General features: G+C 36.6%; 1 protein-coding gene across 4 annotated transcripts; it reads right to left on the bottom strand.

The window, feature by feature from the left end:
* Nucleotides 1-1182: 1182 nt before the first annotated feature.
* LOC128682635 (PR domain zinc finger protein 5-like) lies at nucleotides 1183-13614 on the bottom strand. 4 transcript variants are annotated; one of them, XM_053767507.2, is made up of 5 exons: nucleotides 12893-13614; nucleotides 10631-10778; nucleotides 8392-8514; nucleotides 7465-7611; nucleotides 1183-4291 (listed from the first exon to the last, which is right to left on the bottom strand). In XM_053767507.2, exons 1-5 carry the CDS (start codon nucleotides 13046-13048, stop codon nucleotides 3171-3173), a joined length of 1695 nt encoding a protein of 564 aa, XP_053623482.1. In that variant the 5' UTR covers nucleotides 13049-13614; the 3' UTR covers nucleotides 1183-3170. The 4 variants fall into 4 exon arrangements, with proteins under 4 accessions (XP_053623482.1, XP_053623481.1, XP_053623484.1 ...); XM_053767506.2 differs by having other exon boundaries at nucleotides 8392-8520; nucleotides 12893-13605; XM_053767509.2 differs by having other exon boundaries at nucleotides 7465-7593; nucleotides 12893-13605.
* Between the last annotated feature and the right edge of the window lie 1811 nt (nucleotides 13615-15425).

Here is a 15425-nt window from a genome sequence, read left to right as displayed (position 1 = left end):
AATAACAACGATAAATAAGGTACTGTAAAATAAACGTTTTCATCAATTCAATACTGCCCTCTGGCGGGATAAATGCGCAGTTATACTCCCAATTTAAAATGAATGTCGATTACATACTGTCCCTTTCTATCATTTGGTTGGATCCGTAGACAGAGAATGCTATAGACTCCGTCATATCTTTAATTTTGCTCATACAAGAAAGAGATACATACATCTTTTTCTTGTATGAGCAAAATTTATATATAAAAAAATATGTCCGCGCGCGGGGCCCTTTTTAAATGAATTGACATGTATGGAGTTAGTAGTACTTCGTACTAAGTACGTACTAATTCCATGGTTAAATGTGATGAATCTAAAATCTGTGAAATGAAATGATAAATAGCGCTGATTTATTTCACAGATATATGAATATTACATGTAATGTTAATATATCTGTGATATAACTATATTTTTCTTTCATCTCGTGCTGTCAGACTTTGTAATATTTCAGACGGATTGGTTCGGTGAAATAAATAAATATATACGGACAAATCACACAGATTGAGCTAACCCCAAAGTAAGTTCGAGACTTGTGTTATGGGATATTAACACAACGATACTATATTTCATAACAAATACATATAGATAAACATCACTTTCCATCATGACCCGACCGGGGATCGAACCCGGGACCTCTCGGTTTAGAGGCAAGCAATTAACCACTGCGCCACCGAGGTCGTCAAAGCTAGGTAAGCTGTTTTAAAATATATGTTGTGATGCGTCGTTTATATACTAACTTTCATTGTCTTTGGTAAGATCCAACAATATCGAAGCGCCTTGCTTATATGTGATATAGTTTATATGTATGTAACATGTCGAACATATGTTCCATAGTGCTAACTGGCCAATCGGTTCATACAAGCTTTTGTCCGCGGCTTCTTCCATGTGAATTTCTTTGCGAAAGTTTGCTGTTTACTGCGACAATTTTCATACAAAATTTGCCGCAATTAGTGGTTTGGGGGTTGATTTAAAAAAAAATGTAACCTAGGTTTGAACGGTGGTCTTAAACACATCACAAATTTAATCATAATCTGTCCAGTAGTTTAGCCTTCAAAGCGGAAAAGACAGATATTTTCGCATTTATAATACAGGTAAGGAAGTATGGATATATTTTAGTGTCCAACAAGAAATAAAAAGACAAAATTAAAATCAATATTTAATTATAGTTATTATAAATTACAAATGTTACAATCCAGTGTGGTCCAAAATCGATTGACCTTGAAAATAATTTAAAAAAAAAAACCGTTAAGTTACATTTATACATATGTCAAGTGACTTGACAAAACGATATCGTCTGTGTGTGATAGTGAGATATACAAATATATATATATATAACCTCCTAAAGTCTACTTGGGTACATCAAAACAAGCAACTTTTATTCTACGACTTTTAGTGATTCGTAGTTTTTTTAATATAAAAAAATTGCGATTGTACACATGTTAACTGTATGTAATAGCCGAACAACACGAGACAGTACAGTAGCGTTATGTAGCGGAATCGAACGTAGAGTTAATGGTTTATAGAAACGACATTAAAACTAAAAAAAGGAAAAATATTGTATTTATAACGTTTAGACAAAAGTCGTAGAACAAAAGATGTCAGTCTCTATGTACCTCATGCGCCTTTGGAAGGTTATGCGTTAGATACCAGTAACCCTGTATATAAAAATATGACTGAGTTTGTTTACAGATTGAGCTAGCCCCAAAGTAAGTTCGAGACTTGTGTTACGGGATACTAACTCAACGATACTATATTTTATAACAAATACATATATAGATAAACATCCAAGGCCCGGGCCAATCAGAAAAAGATAATTTTCCATCGTGACCCGACCGGGATCGAACCTGGGACCTCTCGGTTCAGAGGCAAACACTTTACGTCGTAGAGGTTATTGTTTGTGTTATGACGTCACGACATGTACGGTCATCGCGGAAAAAAAATATTTTTCTATTCGAAATAAATAAATTTGAATGAAAAAGATACATTGCCTATTCATTATTATCCTTAAAGCTATCATTTGCAATACTTTTCATACCTACTTTATTTTGATCTTGTCTTCGATTGTGTTATTGCTAACACTAGTGTCGGATTTCATTCAAGTCGCCTAAAGGCATCTGATATATTTATACTCTAAGCACATGTTCATCTGTTTAAATACCTAATAGAAGCGAAGTGATGAAAAGGAAAGCCAAGAAGGACTTTTATGGACCAAAGAAAGGTGGGAGCGAGATAGATGTCAAAATGGCAAATGGAGGATAGAGAGAGATGGGAAGAACTCCATTGACAAGATGTTCTTAAGACTGATACAAAACTGCACTGCTGTGAGTTTCTTTAGGCATTTCTTCTCAGCAGTGGTCGTTACGAAATGCCAGTAGTTTGTAGCTTTGGTAAATATCATTTAATATAGAGTGTGACGTGAAAAAGTGCCCGTGAAGGACTAATTTCTGAAATCATCTTTTCCAAATTATTCTACACTAGATAAAGGACTTCATTGCAAAGTATTACAGTTTTCCATTACACGATGTAGACACAGTCTACTGTGAAGATTGTGGTGGCCACCGTTTAGTGAACTGTGTTACATTGTGTGATGGAAAACTGTAATGCTTTGCAATAAATTCCTTTATCTAGTCTATACTATTACTATAAAGAGGTAAGCGTTTGTGAGTTTGTATGTATGAAGCGGGTAATCTCCGAAACTACCAAACCGATTTCAAAAATTCTTTCACCATATCCAAGATTGCTATAGGCTATATTTTATTTCAAAATTCCCACGGGAGCGAAGCCACGGGCGACGTCTAGTGTAGAATAATTTGGAAAGAGCATTTTTTTAGTTTTCACTGAAGGAATTGGTAAAAATTTGATTGTGGCGCTGGTGTGCAGTTATGTATCACGTAAAATCTTAATGTGGCCAATCATTCCAATGCTATAGGTAACTATAGTTAACTAAATCCATTTATATCTTGTTATAAGTTTATAGAGATCCCCCATGAGGCTGTTTATATTAGAGATCCCCCACGAGGCTTACTTCAGTCACACAAAGTGCACTGAAGCCTTGTCAAAACATTAGAAGAAAAAGAAACTATGGTTATTACTGATCTACAATATTATTTCGATCGTCGATCAAAAATTTACTAAAAGTAGCATCCGTCTATATCACATTCCGGGTGATGGCTTTTAATGTGGGACTTTAAACTGGTATTCTGTATAAACGCTTGTCCACATATATGGCAGCGGTAACGTCTATCATTCGTGTGGGTACGTATATGGTACTGCAACGATTTGAGTCTCGGATAACTCTTATCGCAGTGTTCACATCTGAAGTTCCTCTCACCGGTGTGCGTGGCCATGTGTTCCTTCAACCGCGATGGCAGGTAAAACCTTTGATCACAATACTCGCATTGATGTTTCAGCACTTTCTGGTGATTCCTGCGCTGATGTTCCGTTAGAGTCTTCTGTCTGTTGTACACTTTATCGCACAGATTGCACGGGTAAGTCCGTTTCTGTCCGTGCGCTTCGGTTAAATGTTTGTTCTTCAACGCGTACGACATGAAACACTCATCGCAACGTGGACACCGAATGATCGCTTTCTTCTTATGAACCACATCAACATGCATGTCTTTGTAATGATTAGATTTGAACACTTTACCACAAATTTCACACGTATGCCTCTCATCGTCATTATGCCTCTTCAGATGAGCATCTAACCTAGGTTTTTCCAAGAAGCAAACACCGCATATGTCACAAGTAAAGTTACTAAAATGTTCCACCATATGTGTGTTCAACGTGTTGAAATCTTCAAACACATCGTTGCACATGACACAAACTAAATCGTTCCACGTTAAACGGTACAGCAACATCTTGTCCGGCGCTTCAAAGTATATCTTCTTGCCGTGGACCTGGTCTATGTGTTCTTTGAACACGTTCAGATCATTGATTTTCATTGGACACAATCTGCAATCGATTCTTGTGATGTCTAGTTTGGGCATCTTCTTGTAGCCCATCAGGAGTTGAAACGGTTTAGTGTCGTGGGACAATGTGTGCTCTCTCAAATCTTCAGGTTTCGGATAGTAGTCCTTGCAGTAGAAGCAGTAGTAATTGTTCCTTCGGTTCTTGAACGGACAGACGTATGAATACTGTATGATTGTAAGTAGATTCTCATCGGACATACAATCTAAATCTCTGTCATAGTTGTTACGCTTTTCCATTGGAGTTTTCTTGGTGACTTTCAACGCTTTCTCCGTTTTCGATGTGCCTGGAAATATATTATAGATTTTAGTTAACACTAGCTTTTGCCCACAACTTCGCGTGCGAGTAAAAGCCCGTTTCCCGTGCGGGAATTTCAGGAAATCCCTTCTTAGTGCTCTCCTACACTCTCCTAGGAGCCTACGCCCAGTTATTTCGGCTGTGACAGTCAGTCACTCGGTAACGCAAGAGTTTTATAAAAAAAAAAAAAATTCTTTATTTACTTAGCCCTAGTTTCTAATAATAGACATATCTGGGACCCTCCTAGTAAGCTTAGAAAAGCCTGTGGCAGGAGGACCCGCTCTTCCAAAAACATAATATTTACTTAGGCCTGGTTAAACAATCTTGATATACTTATTAAGAAAGAAAGAAAAGCAAAACATTACTCTAAAACTTAGAAAAGCTGAAGTTTCAGTTCTTTTGATATGTGTGTTCGTTGGTGTGTGTGTGCGTGTGTGTGTGTGTGTGTGAGTGTGAGAGTGTGTGTGTGTACGTGCGTGTGTGTGTGAAGCAATGGTTATTACTGATGGCATACGTAATAATATTTACTTACTATTTATTTTTCTTATCATCTTATCCTTTTAAATATAGATTGATTTATACTTTATTGTTGTTCTCAACCCTTCGACTTTTTTATTTATTTATTATTTTTGTAGCAAATTACAGGTTACCTATGAATTCTTCTGTTTCATCATAGTCTAACGGAGAAAGCCATTCTGTGATTAAGGTCTTGCATTTGTATTTCCTGAGTTTGTGGATGTCTAATTGTTCATTTAGTTTATTGTATATCATTGCCGAAATTATGTAAAATTGTCTTTTAGCAAAGCATGTTTTGCTTTGATGAATAGGAGCGACCTTAGACCTCCTCCTCCTGCCCATATGTTCATTTGGGCTATAGGGTAAAGTTTTGTGTAATCTCAAACTTGTTGACAAAATAAATAATTTTCTGACTGATAGAAGTTTACAAAGTTCGTAAAGATCCTTAGTAGGATGTCGTAGTTTTTTAAAGAACATGACCTTTAAAAGACATCTTTGTCCCCTTTCTACCTCTAGGAATTTAGTTTTTGTAGCTCCACCCCATACAGAAATGGAGTAGGTAATTACCGACTGAGCCAAGGCAATATAGATTTGTTTGATTAATGTTCGTGATGCTACGTGTCTAAGTAATTTAAAAATCCAAATAAGTTTCCTGACTCTTTTGTTGACATGTTCGATGTGTGGGTGCCAAGATAGACGCTGGTCGAGTATTACTCCAAGGTATCTAATAGATTCAACCTTCTCCAGTGCTGGGCAGCTACAGAGGTTATAGTTAGTCCCGTCACATGTATGGAGTTGAAGTTTAAAGTTATGGTTGGGTTGTGTTTTTTTGGTGATGTGATGGCATATGTACTTTGTCTTTGTGGTGTTCAGTGATAGCAGATTAGATCTTAACCAAAGTGAAACCTTATCCATCCCTTTATTCGCTCTTAGAAACACCTCATTCCATGTGGATCCCTCAAATACAATGGCAGTATCATCAGCATATGATACAATACTTCCCCCCTCAAGTTTTAGGTTAGTGAGGTCATTTATGTATAGGAGGAATAGGGTTGGCCCCAACACGCTCCCTTGTGGTACACCATGTGTTACTTCCCTATCCTCACTTGTGCAGTCTCCTATGCGAACTCTCTGCCTTCGACCGTGTAAGTATTCGCCAAAAAGTTTCAAGGGAATACCTCTAATCCCGATTTTTTCTAATTTCCTCAGTAGTGTGGGGAGAAAAACAGTATCAAACGCCTTTTTGAGGTCAATAAATACTGATGCGCATTTTTTGCCACTATCTAGTAGCTTAGATATTTGTGTTGTTAGCGTTATTATAGCGTCTTCGGTAGATCTCCCCTGTCTAAAGCCGTATTGTTCATTCGATAATATATTGAGAGTCTTAAGGTAATTTAATAGCCGAATATTTATTAATTTTTCAGTAATTTTGGAAAACACAGTCAAAACAGAGATAGGTCTATAGTTGTTAGGATCCGTTTTGTCACCGCCCTTGTACACTGGTGTAACCAAGGCTAGTTTGAGAGGGTCAGGAAATATTCCCTTCTGAAAACAGAGATTCACAAAATGACAAATTATGGGGGCTATAATTTCTTTTATTAGCATAATGAATCTTGTGGATAGGTTATCAACACCAGGAGCACTGTCAGGTTTAAGGGTGGCAATAATGTCAAGTACCTCTTCTGGATCAGTATTCATCAAAACAAACGATGTTAGCGGAGGGCTATTCACATAACTTTGTTGTTCAAAATTGATTGGTCCTGTGACAGGCGTAATATTTTCAGCTAGATTTTTTCCGACATTAGCGAAATGCTCATTTACAGTATTGACAGACATATCATGTGTTGTGCACGATTTTAATAGTTCGGTATTTGATGATTTAGGGCGTTTAAAGTTTGTAATTTTATTAACAGTATTCCAGAGGGCTTTTGGGTTTTTATTTGATTTCTCTAATTCATTTTTTTGATATTTACGTTTAAGCTTCTTTATCAAGTTGTTACAAAAGTTCCTATATCTTTTGAAGATATATATATATATATATAGAATGAGATGAAAAAATTCGACATTATTATTTTCAAAAATAAGTTGAAAAGCATGTGTGACTGCAGCACCGCCCCTGTGATGTTGAATATCATCAAAGTCGGTCTAGTGGTTTAGCCGTGAAAGGTGAACAGGCAGACTTTCACATTATAATACTAGTTGTCCGCCGCGAACTTAGTTTTTTTACAAATTTGTGAAAATTTCAAAAACGACTGAACCGATTTTGATGTCCTACGAACTTAAAAAAAATATTGACAGATCCTACATACCTTTTAAATTTCATCAAAATCGGATCGGACCAACGGTTTGAAAGTTATCGCTTACATATACATAAATATGTAAGCTTATAATAATGTTATGCTTTTGTATACATACATACAAAAAATGTATTTTTGCCCCAAGTAGAATGGAAGACCTCGCTCGCTCGGTGATGAATGAACGGCCCGCGGTTTTGTCCGCGATGAAACGTACCCTATGTCCTTCTCCGTACTTCACACTACATGTGTGCAACATTTCAAGAATATTGGTTGAGCAGATAGAGCGTGAAGCGGCAACAAACTTACTGTCACATTTATAATATTAGTTAGTATTAATTATATTTCCTACCAGGCTTCTGCTTCTTCACCGCTTTCTTCTTCTTCTCCCCGTGTTTCTTCTTCCTCCGGCGCTGCAGCGGCGCGTCCGAGTCCGAGCCGGAGCCGCGCGCCCGCGGCTCCGGCTTCGGCAGCTTCATGTCTGCGACAATGTTATGAACTAGCTTTTGTGTTATGAAATTTGGTACACGAGTAAGAAATAACCTGGAATAATAAATATATCAGGACAAATCACACAGATTGAGCTGGCCCCAAAGTATGTTCGAGACTTGTGTTATGGGATACTAACTCAACGATACTATATTTTATAACAAATACATATATGTATAGATAAACATCCAACACCCGGGCCAATCAGAAAAAGATCATTTTCCATCGTGACCCGACCGGGGATCGAACCCGGGACCTCTCGGTTCAGAGGCGAGCACTTTACCACTGCGCCATCGAGATCGTCAGAGTAACACATAGGGATACTTTTATTCAGAAAACCCCGGGGCGCATCTAGTAATCAATATATGTATATATCGATGTGAAACACAATTAACTTACATGAAAATATATTAAAAACGAGATGACCAGTTCCCTATATATATATACCTTTAGACTATGTACATTATGTACTTTTATATATTATATTAGAAAAAAAACATTGTAAGAAACAATAATGGTAAGCCGATCTGGCATGATAGGGACCAACACTGTTCAAATGAGTTTCTTTCGGCATTTCTTCTCAGCGGTGGTCGTTCCGAAATGCCAGTAGTTTGTAGCTTGTGAGAAATAACTATAAACATAAAGATTGACGAGAAAAAGTGCCTGCGAAGGTCTAATTTCCGAATAAATTATTTGAATTTGAATTTAAACTTTATGTGACTTGAGATAATTTCTTCGGCGTAACATGGCTTCGGTGAACAATGTTTCTGTGTGAGGTACCAGACTATACCTTGAGTGTCGTCAGCGGAGTAATCCACGGAGAGGCCGTCGTCGAGGTCCGGGGCTCCAGAGTGCTCGCTCACATCGTCCTTGGGCTCCGCTTTCAGCTCCATCTCCACGCTCTTCTTCACATCTGAAACTAATTAAACGTTTATTTTTATCACTAGCTTCGTCCGCGTGATTTCACCTACAGTAAAATATTTAGACTCTAATCTGGTATCCCCATACAAACTTTGAACCCCCTTCTTAACCCCTCAGAATATGAATTTTTGAAAATCATTTCCTGGTTCACCCGTAGACCACATAAAGCATCTATGTGCTAAATTTGAAGTTTCTAGACCCAGCGGTTTGGCATGTGCGTTGATATGTCAGTCAGTCATTCAGTGCCTTCTTTTATATACAACTAGGTGCGACCGGGTTCTCGCTGCCGTGGGAATTTTTGGAAAAAAAAGTACACTATCCAAGTAATTTTCTACCCGTGTACCAAATTTCATAACAATCTGTCCAGTATATAATGCGTGAAGAGGTAACAAACTTACTTTCGCATTTATAATATTAGTTGGGATTAAGTTAACAAAAACGATATACATTTTAGTCTATATTTGGACTTGCCAAAACGCCGTAAGTATAGCATACCTTGATGATATTATTCGGGATAAAAAGTACTCTATGCGTTATTTATTTCTTTTAATTTCTACCCGTGTACCAAATTATAACAATGGGTCCAGTAGATAATGCGTGAACAAACTTATTTTCGCATTTATAATATTAGTTGAGATAGTTGGGATTGCAAATGTGTGGTGTATGTATTTTGTGGTGTGTGGTGTATGTATTTTGTGGTGTGTGGTGTATGTATTTTGTGGTGTGTGGTAAATGTATTTTGTAGTGTGTGGTGTATGTATTTTGTGGTGTGTGGTGTATGTATTTTGTGGTGTGTGGTGTATGTATTTTGTGGTGTGTGGTGTATGTATTTTGTGGTGTGTGGTGTATGTATTTTGTGGTGTGTGGTGTATGTATTTTGTGGTGTCTCGTGTGATGTCATTGAGTGGTACCAATGACATCGCACGACACAGCATTCTCAAAGAGAGACACCATGTTATAAGCTAAAGTGGTGTATCTCAGAGGGTTTCGACAGCTGCGGCAGCGCTGTCATTTAAATTTTTAAAATTTCAACAAAGACAAGAATTAGTTACATTAACTAGCTTTAAGATAAATTTATCTGTACTGCGGTAATGTAAATTTTATGAATGAATGATTTTGTAAATATGATTCCTTTCAAAAGAAAATTGACGGATCGTAATGACAGTGATGGTGGTGTAATGGTTAAGACGCCCGCCTGTGGATCGAAAGGTCCCAGGTTCGAATCCTACTCGTGCCACATGAGTTTGTATACCAAATTGACTCAGGTATAGTAAGTAGTTTTCATCGATCACCACTTGCTTCCGGTGAAGGAAAACATCGTGAGGAAACCTGCACACTGGTTGATTATTAACTCGTGCGTGAAATGGAGAAGGCAAAGACAAACCACTCCATTAATAGTGCCAAGAAAGTCCTTGTAGGTATGTTTCATTCCACGTAATGACCACGACCCTCAGCCATGAGGAATACGACTATGAAGAAGAATGGCAGCGCGGCCGCAGCGGTCGACACGCTCTGAGAAACACCCAAATATCACTCACTTTATAATATTTGAAATTGATAGAACGAGCAAAACATACTTTAGCTTAAAGTGTATTCTAATTATTTTATGAATAACAGAGATAGAATACACACCTGTTTTTCTCATTGCAGTCCATGCGAGAAACACAACAAACTTAAAAGCCCCCGACTTTCAATATTCATTTCGCTACAACTTTTGAACGGCCGTACCGATTTTGATCAAACATATCTAAGAACCGCCGCATACAAGTTAGCTATCAAATAAAAAAATCCGCATCCAAATCGGTTCAAATTCAAAGTCAAAATTCTATATTCAATTTAGAATGATATACATCACTTATTGACGTCAAAAAAATACTTAAACTAAGTCCACTGCCGGCTTCCAAAGCGCAGGTGAAGAAGAAGCGGCGCAACAAACTTCACCGCGGCCTTTTCTCCAAGGACGTCAATTAACAAATATAGGTCTTATACATATATTAACCACCACACCCGTTGATGAGCTACGGTTCCACATACACAGACAGACAGGCACACTTAGTGGTCAAACTTATAACATATTGCATCGGGGGTTAAAAAAACAATGGACATACCTTCAGCGTCCTTGTCGTCCAGCTTGGCGTGCAGGAACAGCTCCTCGCACTGCAGGACCTGCAGCCGGAAGGCGCACGCGTCCCGCAGCCGCACCACGCACGTCGCGCACACCCCGCTGTCTCTCTCGTTGCCGTCCACGTGAGAGAGCTGGTGAGAATATTTAAATTATAGTACTAAATGTTAGCAAAAATAACTGTATTTACTTCAGTTACAAAAGTTCAGTAAAAAAAAATAACGCAGAAAAAAAAAAAACAAAGAGACGCCGTAGTACGCGCGCCGACGACTTCATGGGCACTAGTTACAGGGAGCGGAGCTGCGGCCGCGTCGCGACCTTTAGTTTGCTGGCCTGGGGGTTTTCCATCATCTCTTAATGCGATTCAGTTCAGGACCTAAACTGATCTGCATCGCTAAAAGACGCATCAAGACGATAGAACGATCCATTATAGGTAGTGACCAAAACAATACGCCAATTCGATTTCATTCACACATTTTGCATACAATTCCGTACCATGATGTTCATTGAACGAACGTAAACTGTATCGCTTTGCTGTCAAAAAAGGCGATTCAAAAAAAGTTACTATTTTAGATAGGTTTCCACGATAGAAGTCCCACAGACGTGGCGCTACTGTCGCTGAAAACAACGATGTGGTCTCTCTGTTATTGATAGTTCCTAATTTTAGCATGGAAACTCTTTCGTGGTACGGCTTTTACATTCTGAACTTTGTGTTTAGATGTTATGACCCACATTTTTTTTTTGTCTGCATAATATTGCATTTATTTTAATTTAAATATTTTATTTTAATGTGTGTTGTATATACTATAGCAAGATAATAATATACATTTTAATTTTAAGTAACAAAAAAGTGCCCAAAAAATGGTAAAAATTTGATATTGGAATGCAACTCTTGAAACAAGATGAGATAAAATATATCGATATCATATAGCCTTATCTCTTTCTTACATTTGGCTACTATCACTGGGGTTTACGATTCAGAGACAATTATTATATTTTTAATTGATTTTATTTACTCCTTACGATTCAAATGCGACTTTATTAAGATTAAGATTAGTTGGTGGTACCAAATAATGTGATTCATTTTAGGTTCCTAAACTGAACTGCCCTACAATTGAATTGTTTTGTAATAGTTAATGGTAGGCCCCCTGGACAATTATTAATTTACAAAAACAGAGGGAAAATACAAATATATATATATATATATATATATGTATATATATATATATATATAGGAATAATGCGGCTAAACAGAAACATGCTAAGTACCAATTACTAAAACCATCATATATTTTTGTTCTAGTAGCATTTGAAACCAAGGTATTCGGGGGGCTGAGGCAAAACAATTTATTAGAGAATTAAGTCGCAAGGTATCAGAAAGGCTAAATGATAGGCATTAGACATCACCGTACAGCATGGCAATGCAGCCAGTATAATGGCAACTTTTGAGCCAGGTATGATTGTTTAAGCGTTTTATAATTGTACACATTTATATTACAATTACTGCAATTCAAATGTTTAGTTAGTATAGCAGCGACACTAAACTAAACTAAGTTTGACGACCTCGGTGGTGCAGTGGTAAAGTTCTTGCCACTGGACCGTGAGGTCCCGGGTTCGATCCCCGGTCAGGTCATGATGGAAAATGATCTTTTTCTGATTGGCCCGGGTCTTGGATGTTTATCTATATTATGTATTTGTTATAAAATATAGTATTGTTGAGTTAGTATCCCATAACACAAGTCTCGAACTTACTTTGGGGCCAGCTCAATCTGTGTGATTTGTCCTAATTATTTATTTATTTAAGTATTTAACACTAAAAGACAGAGGTATTAACAAGGATTCAAAAATAAACAGCTAACCGTGACAGTGGCCCATTAAACTAGGATGTAGAAGAAACACTTTTTTGTTAATGTTTATTTAAACTTTTGTCATGTAAAATGTGGATTTGAAAAACTTTTTTCAAATTGACAAGCGGATAGAATTGAAAAATGTGTCATCGTTCTTTAAAGCCGAATTTTAACCAATCAATTTAGAATTATATCTTCAGAATAAAAGTAATTAAATTTTTAATAATAAATTTTAAAATACCATTTGGTTTGGTTTTAATTACCATTTTACCCTGAATTTTAACAATCAATATCTCAGTTCCTGTGTATCATCAGCTTTTAAATAACATACTGAGTTTAACTAATAATTTTATCTACATAGAGGAACTCTGTCCGAAATTAGTAAATAGTGAGGTACATACTAGTATTCCAAAGCAATCCATGATCATGTCGGCGTAGACCTCCTTCTTCTCCATCCAGGTGTACTCAGCAGTCAACACCCTGCATTTCTTTATCGCTCTGCAGCATCTACAAAGAGCTGGGTCCATAATAGGTCCGTTATTTTTGATGACGCTCATGGTGTCCTCCCGATTTACGTGTAGATAATACTGTTTCGGTGATTTTTTAGATTACATACGAGGTATTACATTAACTGCATTAAGATTTCGGTCATAAATTTAAAAAAATTCTGTACGGTTTCATAGAATTCTATTGTAGAAACAAGCTAGATTCTGATTTGACTACCGACATAAATAAATAAATAGATTGACAGATTGTTGACGCGATGGCAGTGTTGCCAGATGTTGCAAAAGTTAAAAATGCGCGATGCAGGCATGCAGGGTGCAAGTGCAAGCTGTGCAGGTCTACTTTTAAAACGCGCATTTTTCACTGATTGTAATGTTTTTAATATAATATGTGTAGGATTTTTATTTTTAACAAACGAATGAGTGTCAATTATAATTCATAAACATTTCATAAAGCATGCTATATGCGTAAATTTCCCAGATAGAATGAAAAGTGTATTAAAGATGGAAGGAAAAGATGGAATTCACACCGAGTCCACAGTCGCTTCTTACGAAACGTCGGGATAGCAATGACGGGGAGACTATTCTAACAACGCCGGTCTTCCCATGTACGAAGTACTTATTAAATTCATGCTATCATGCGATGCATAGATATAATAAGTACTTCGTACATGGAGTACCTACTAATTCCATGCTGCGATGCTATATCACTGATGGATTTACTAAGTACTTCGTACAATGGCGTACCTACACCATCATATCATCATGTATAGATTTAGAAGGGTCTCGCGCAAACTGTATCTCTGTCATCATACCTTCAAAAAACCTTGATTACGAAAATCTCTTTTCAAGCGACATGCCATAGAAGTTACGGTTTTTTTTCCTTTACCTTGATTTATTAGCTTTTTATAATTATTTGCTTTATCGTTACCTATGCTTAAATTTTATTTAGATTGAGTGGTCAATTCATGTATCGAAAGCATGTGAATACGATGCGGTACAGTATCTACAGTCATTATAATATAGTCGGTACTAGTGAATTTTTTGATGCAGAATATGTTATGTACATATTCTGCATCAAAAAATTGCCATCTCTGGCATTTGATGATCTATCTCTCTTTCTTGCGCTTTCAAATTTAAATTCAAAATTCTTTATTCAATTTAGGATGATATACATCACTTATTGACGTAAAAAAAAATTACTTAAACTAAGTCTACTGCCGGCTTCCAAAGCGCAAGTGAAGAAGAAGCGGCGCAACAAACTTCACCGCAGCCTTTTCTCCAAGGACGTCAATTAACAAATATAGGTCTTATACATATATTAAAAATTAGGAGGACGAATTTACATCATTATTAAAAATGTCAAAATTTGAATAAATAAATAAAATAAAAGTTGTATTTCCAATAAAATTATTGAAAATTTTCACACAAAATATATATATAAATAAAAAGCTAAATGTACAAAACGTACGTAATAATATCTTAAATCAATTACATATGTTATGAGGATACTGCACCACGCTTGGGCCAAACATTATTGTCGTTCACATAATCGTCAGACTTGTAATATGCCGTTTTACAAAGTACTTCTTTTATATAATTTCTAAATTTCTAAATTTGGTACAATAAGGTACATACAGCTACATTTTGTTTAAATTATGTCAATCGCAAATATTATAAAGTGTGATAGTGACAAAACATAGCTCAAAACAATAGGGAGTATAGTAATAGTTTTGAGCTACGTTTTGTTTTGTTTGATCTGGCGGAATTAATGTGCTATTGCACTGTATGTTAGGTGCATAAAAGCTGTGCCGCCTTTTGCTATGTCGATTAACGTTTATGTACTTTTTTATTTCATTATGTAAGTATTCGTTTGTGAAAATATACAACAATGTAGCATATTCGGATTGAGACGATAAAAAAACTTCGAAAACAATGGGATACGCCTCATGCTGTAAAATTTTCGAGCCTGTAAATGTTCAAAAAGATGCTTGGAACACTTCACACGTGAAGACTTATTAAAATATGGACTTCATACAGGTAAGATCTTCAGTCAAAATCAAGTTTATATCAGTATATGACCACAGTGGACAAAATAATGCAGAACATAATCTAAAATAGTGTGATTATTTGTAGGATAATCCACTAAATCCTTCCTTTTTCCTTTAAACGCGTACCACGATTGCGTAGAAGGTACTTTTGGTTGTAAATCTGGAACAGTATTGAAAATTGGCGCTTTTTGCAAATGGAGTGCAATGTTTGTGTACTTTAGTTGTACCAGTAGCGCCATCTGCTGAGCTTTGCGTAATATGCTCTATTATCCAAAATCTTTGGCTCAAAAGTATGCTTTAATTATTTAGGAAAATCGGGTGCTAATGAATGATCTGGCAACACCAATACTTTTGACGTTACATTGTGGATGATTTGACTG

The sequence above is a fragment of the Plodia interpunctella genome, chromosome 30 (assembly GCF_027563975.2).
Source record: "Plodia interpunctella isolate USDA-ARS_2022_Savannah chromosome 30, ilPloInte3.2, whole genome shotgun sequence".
NCBI lineage: Eukaryota > Metazoa > Arthropoda > Insecta > Lepidoptera > Pyralidae > Plodia > Plodia interpunctella.
Note: the sequence above shows the minus strand (reverse complement) of the source record. Positions and strands in the feature narration are given on the sequence as shown.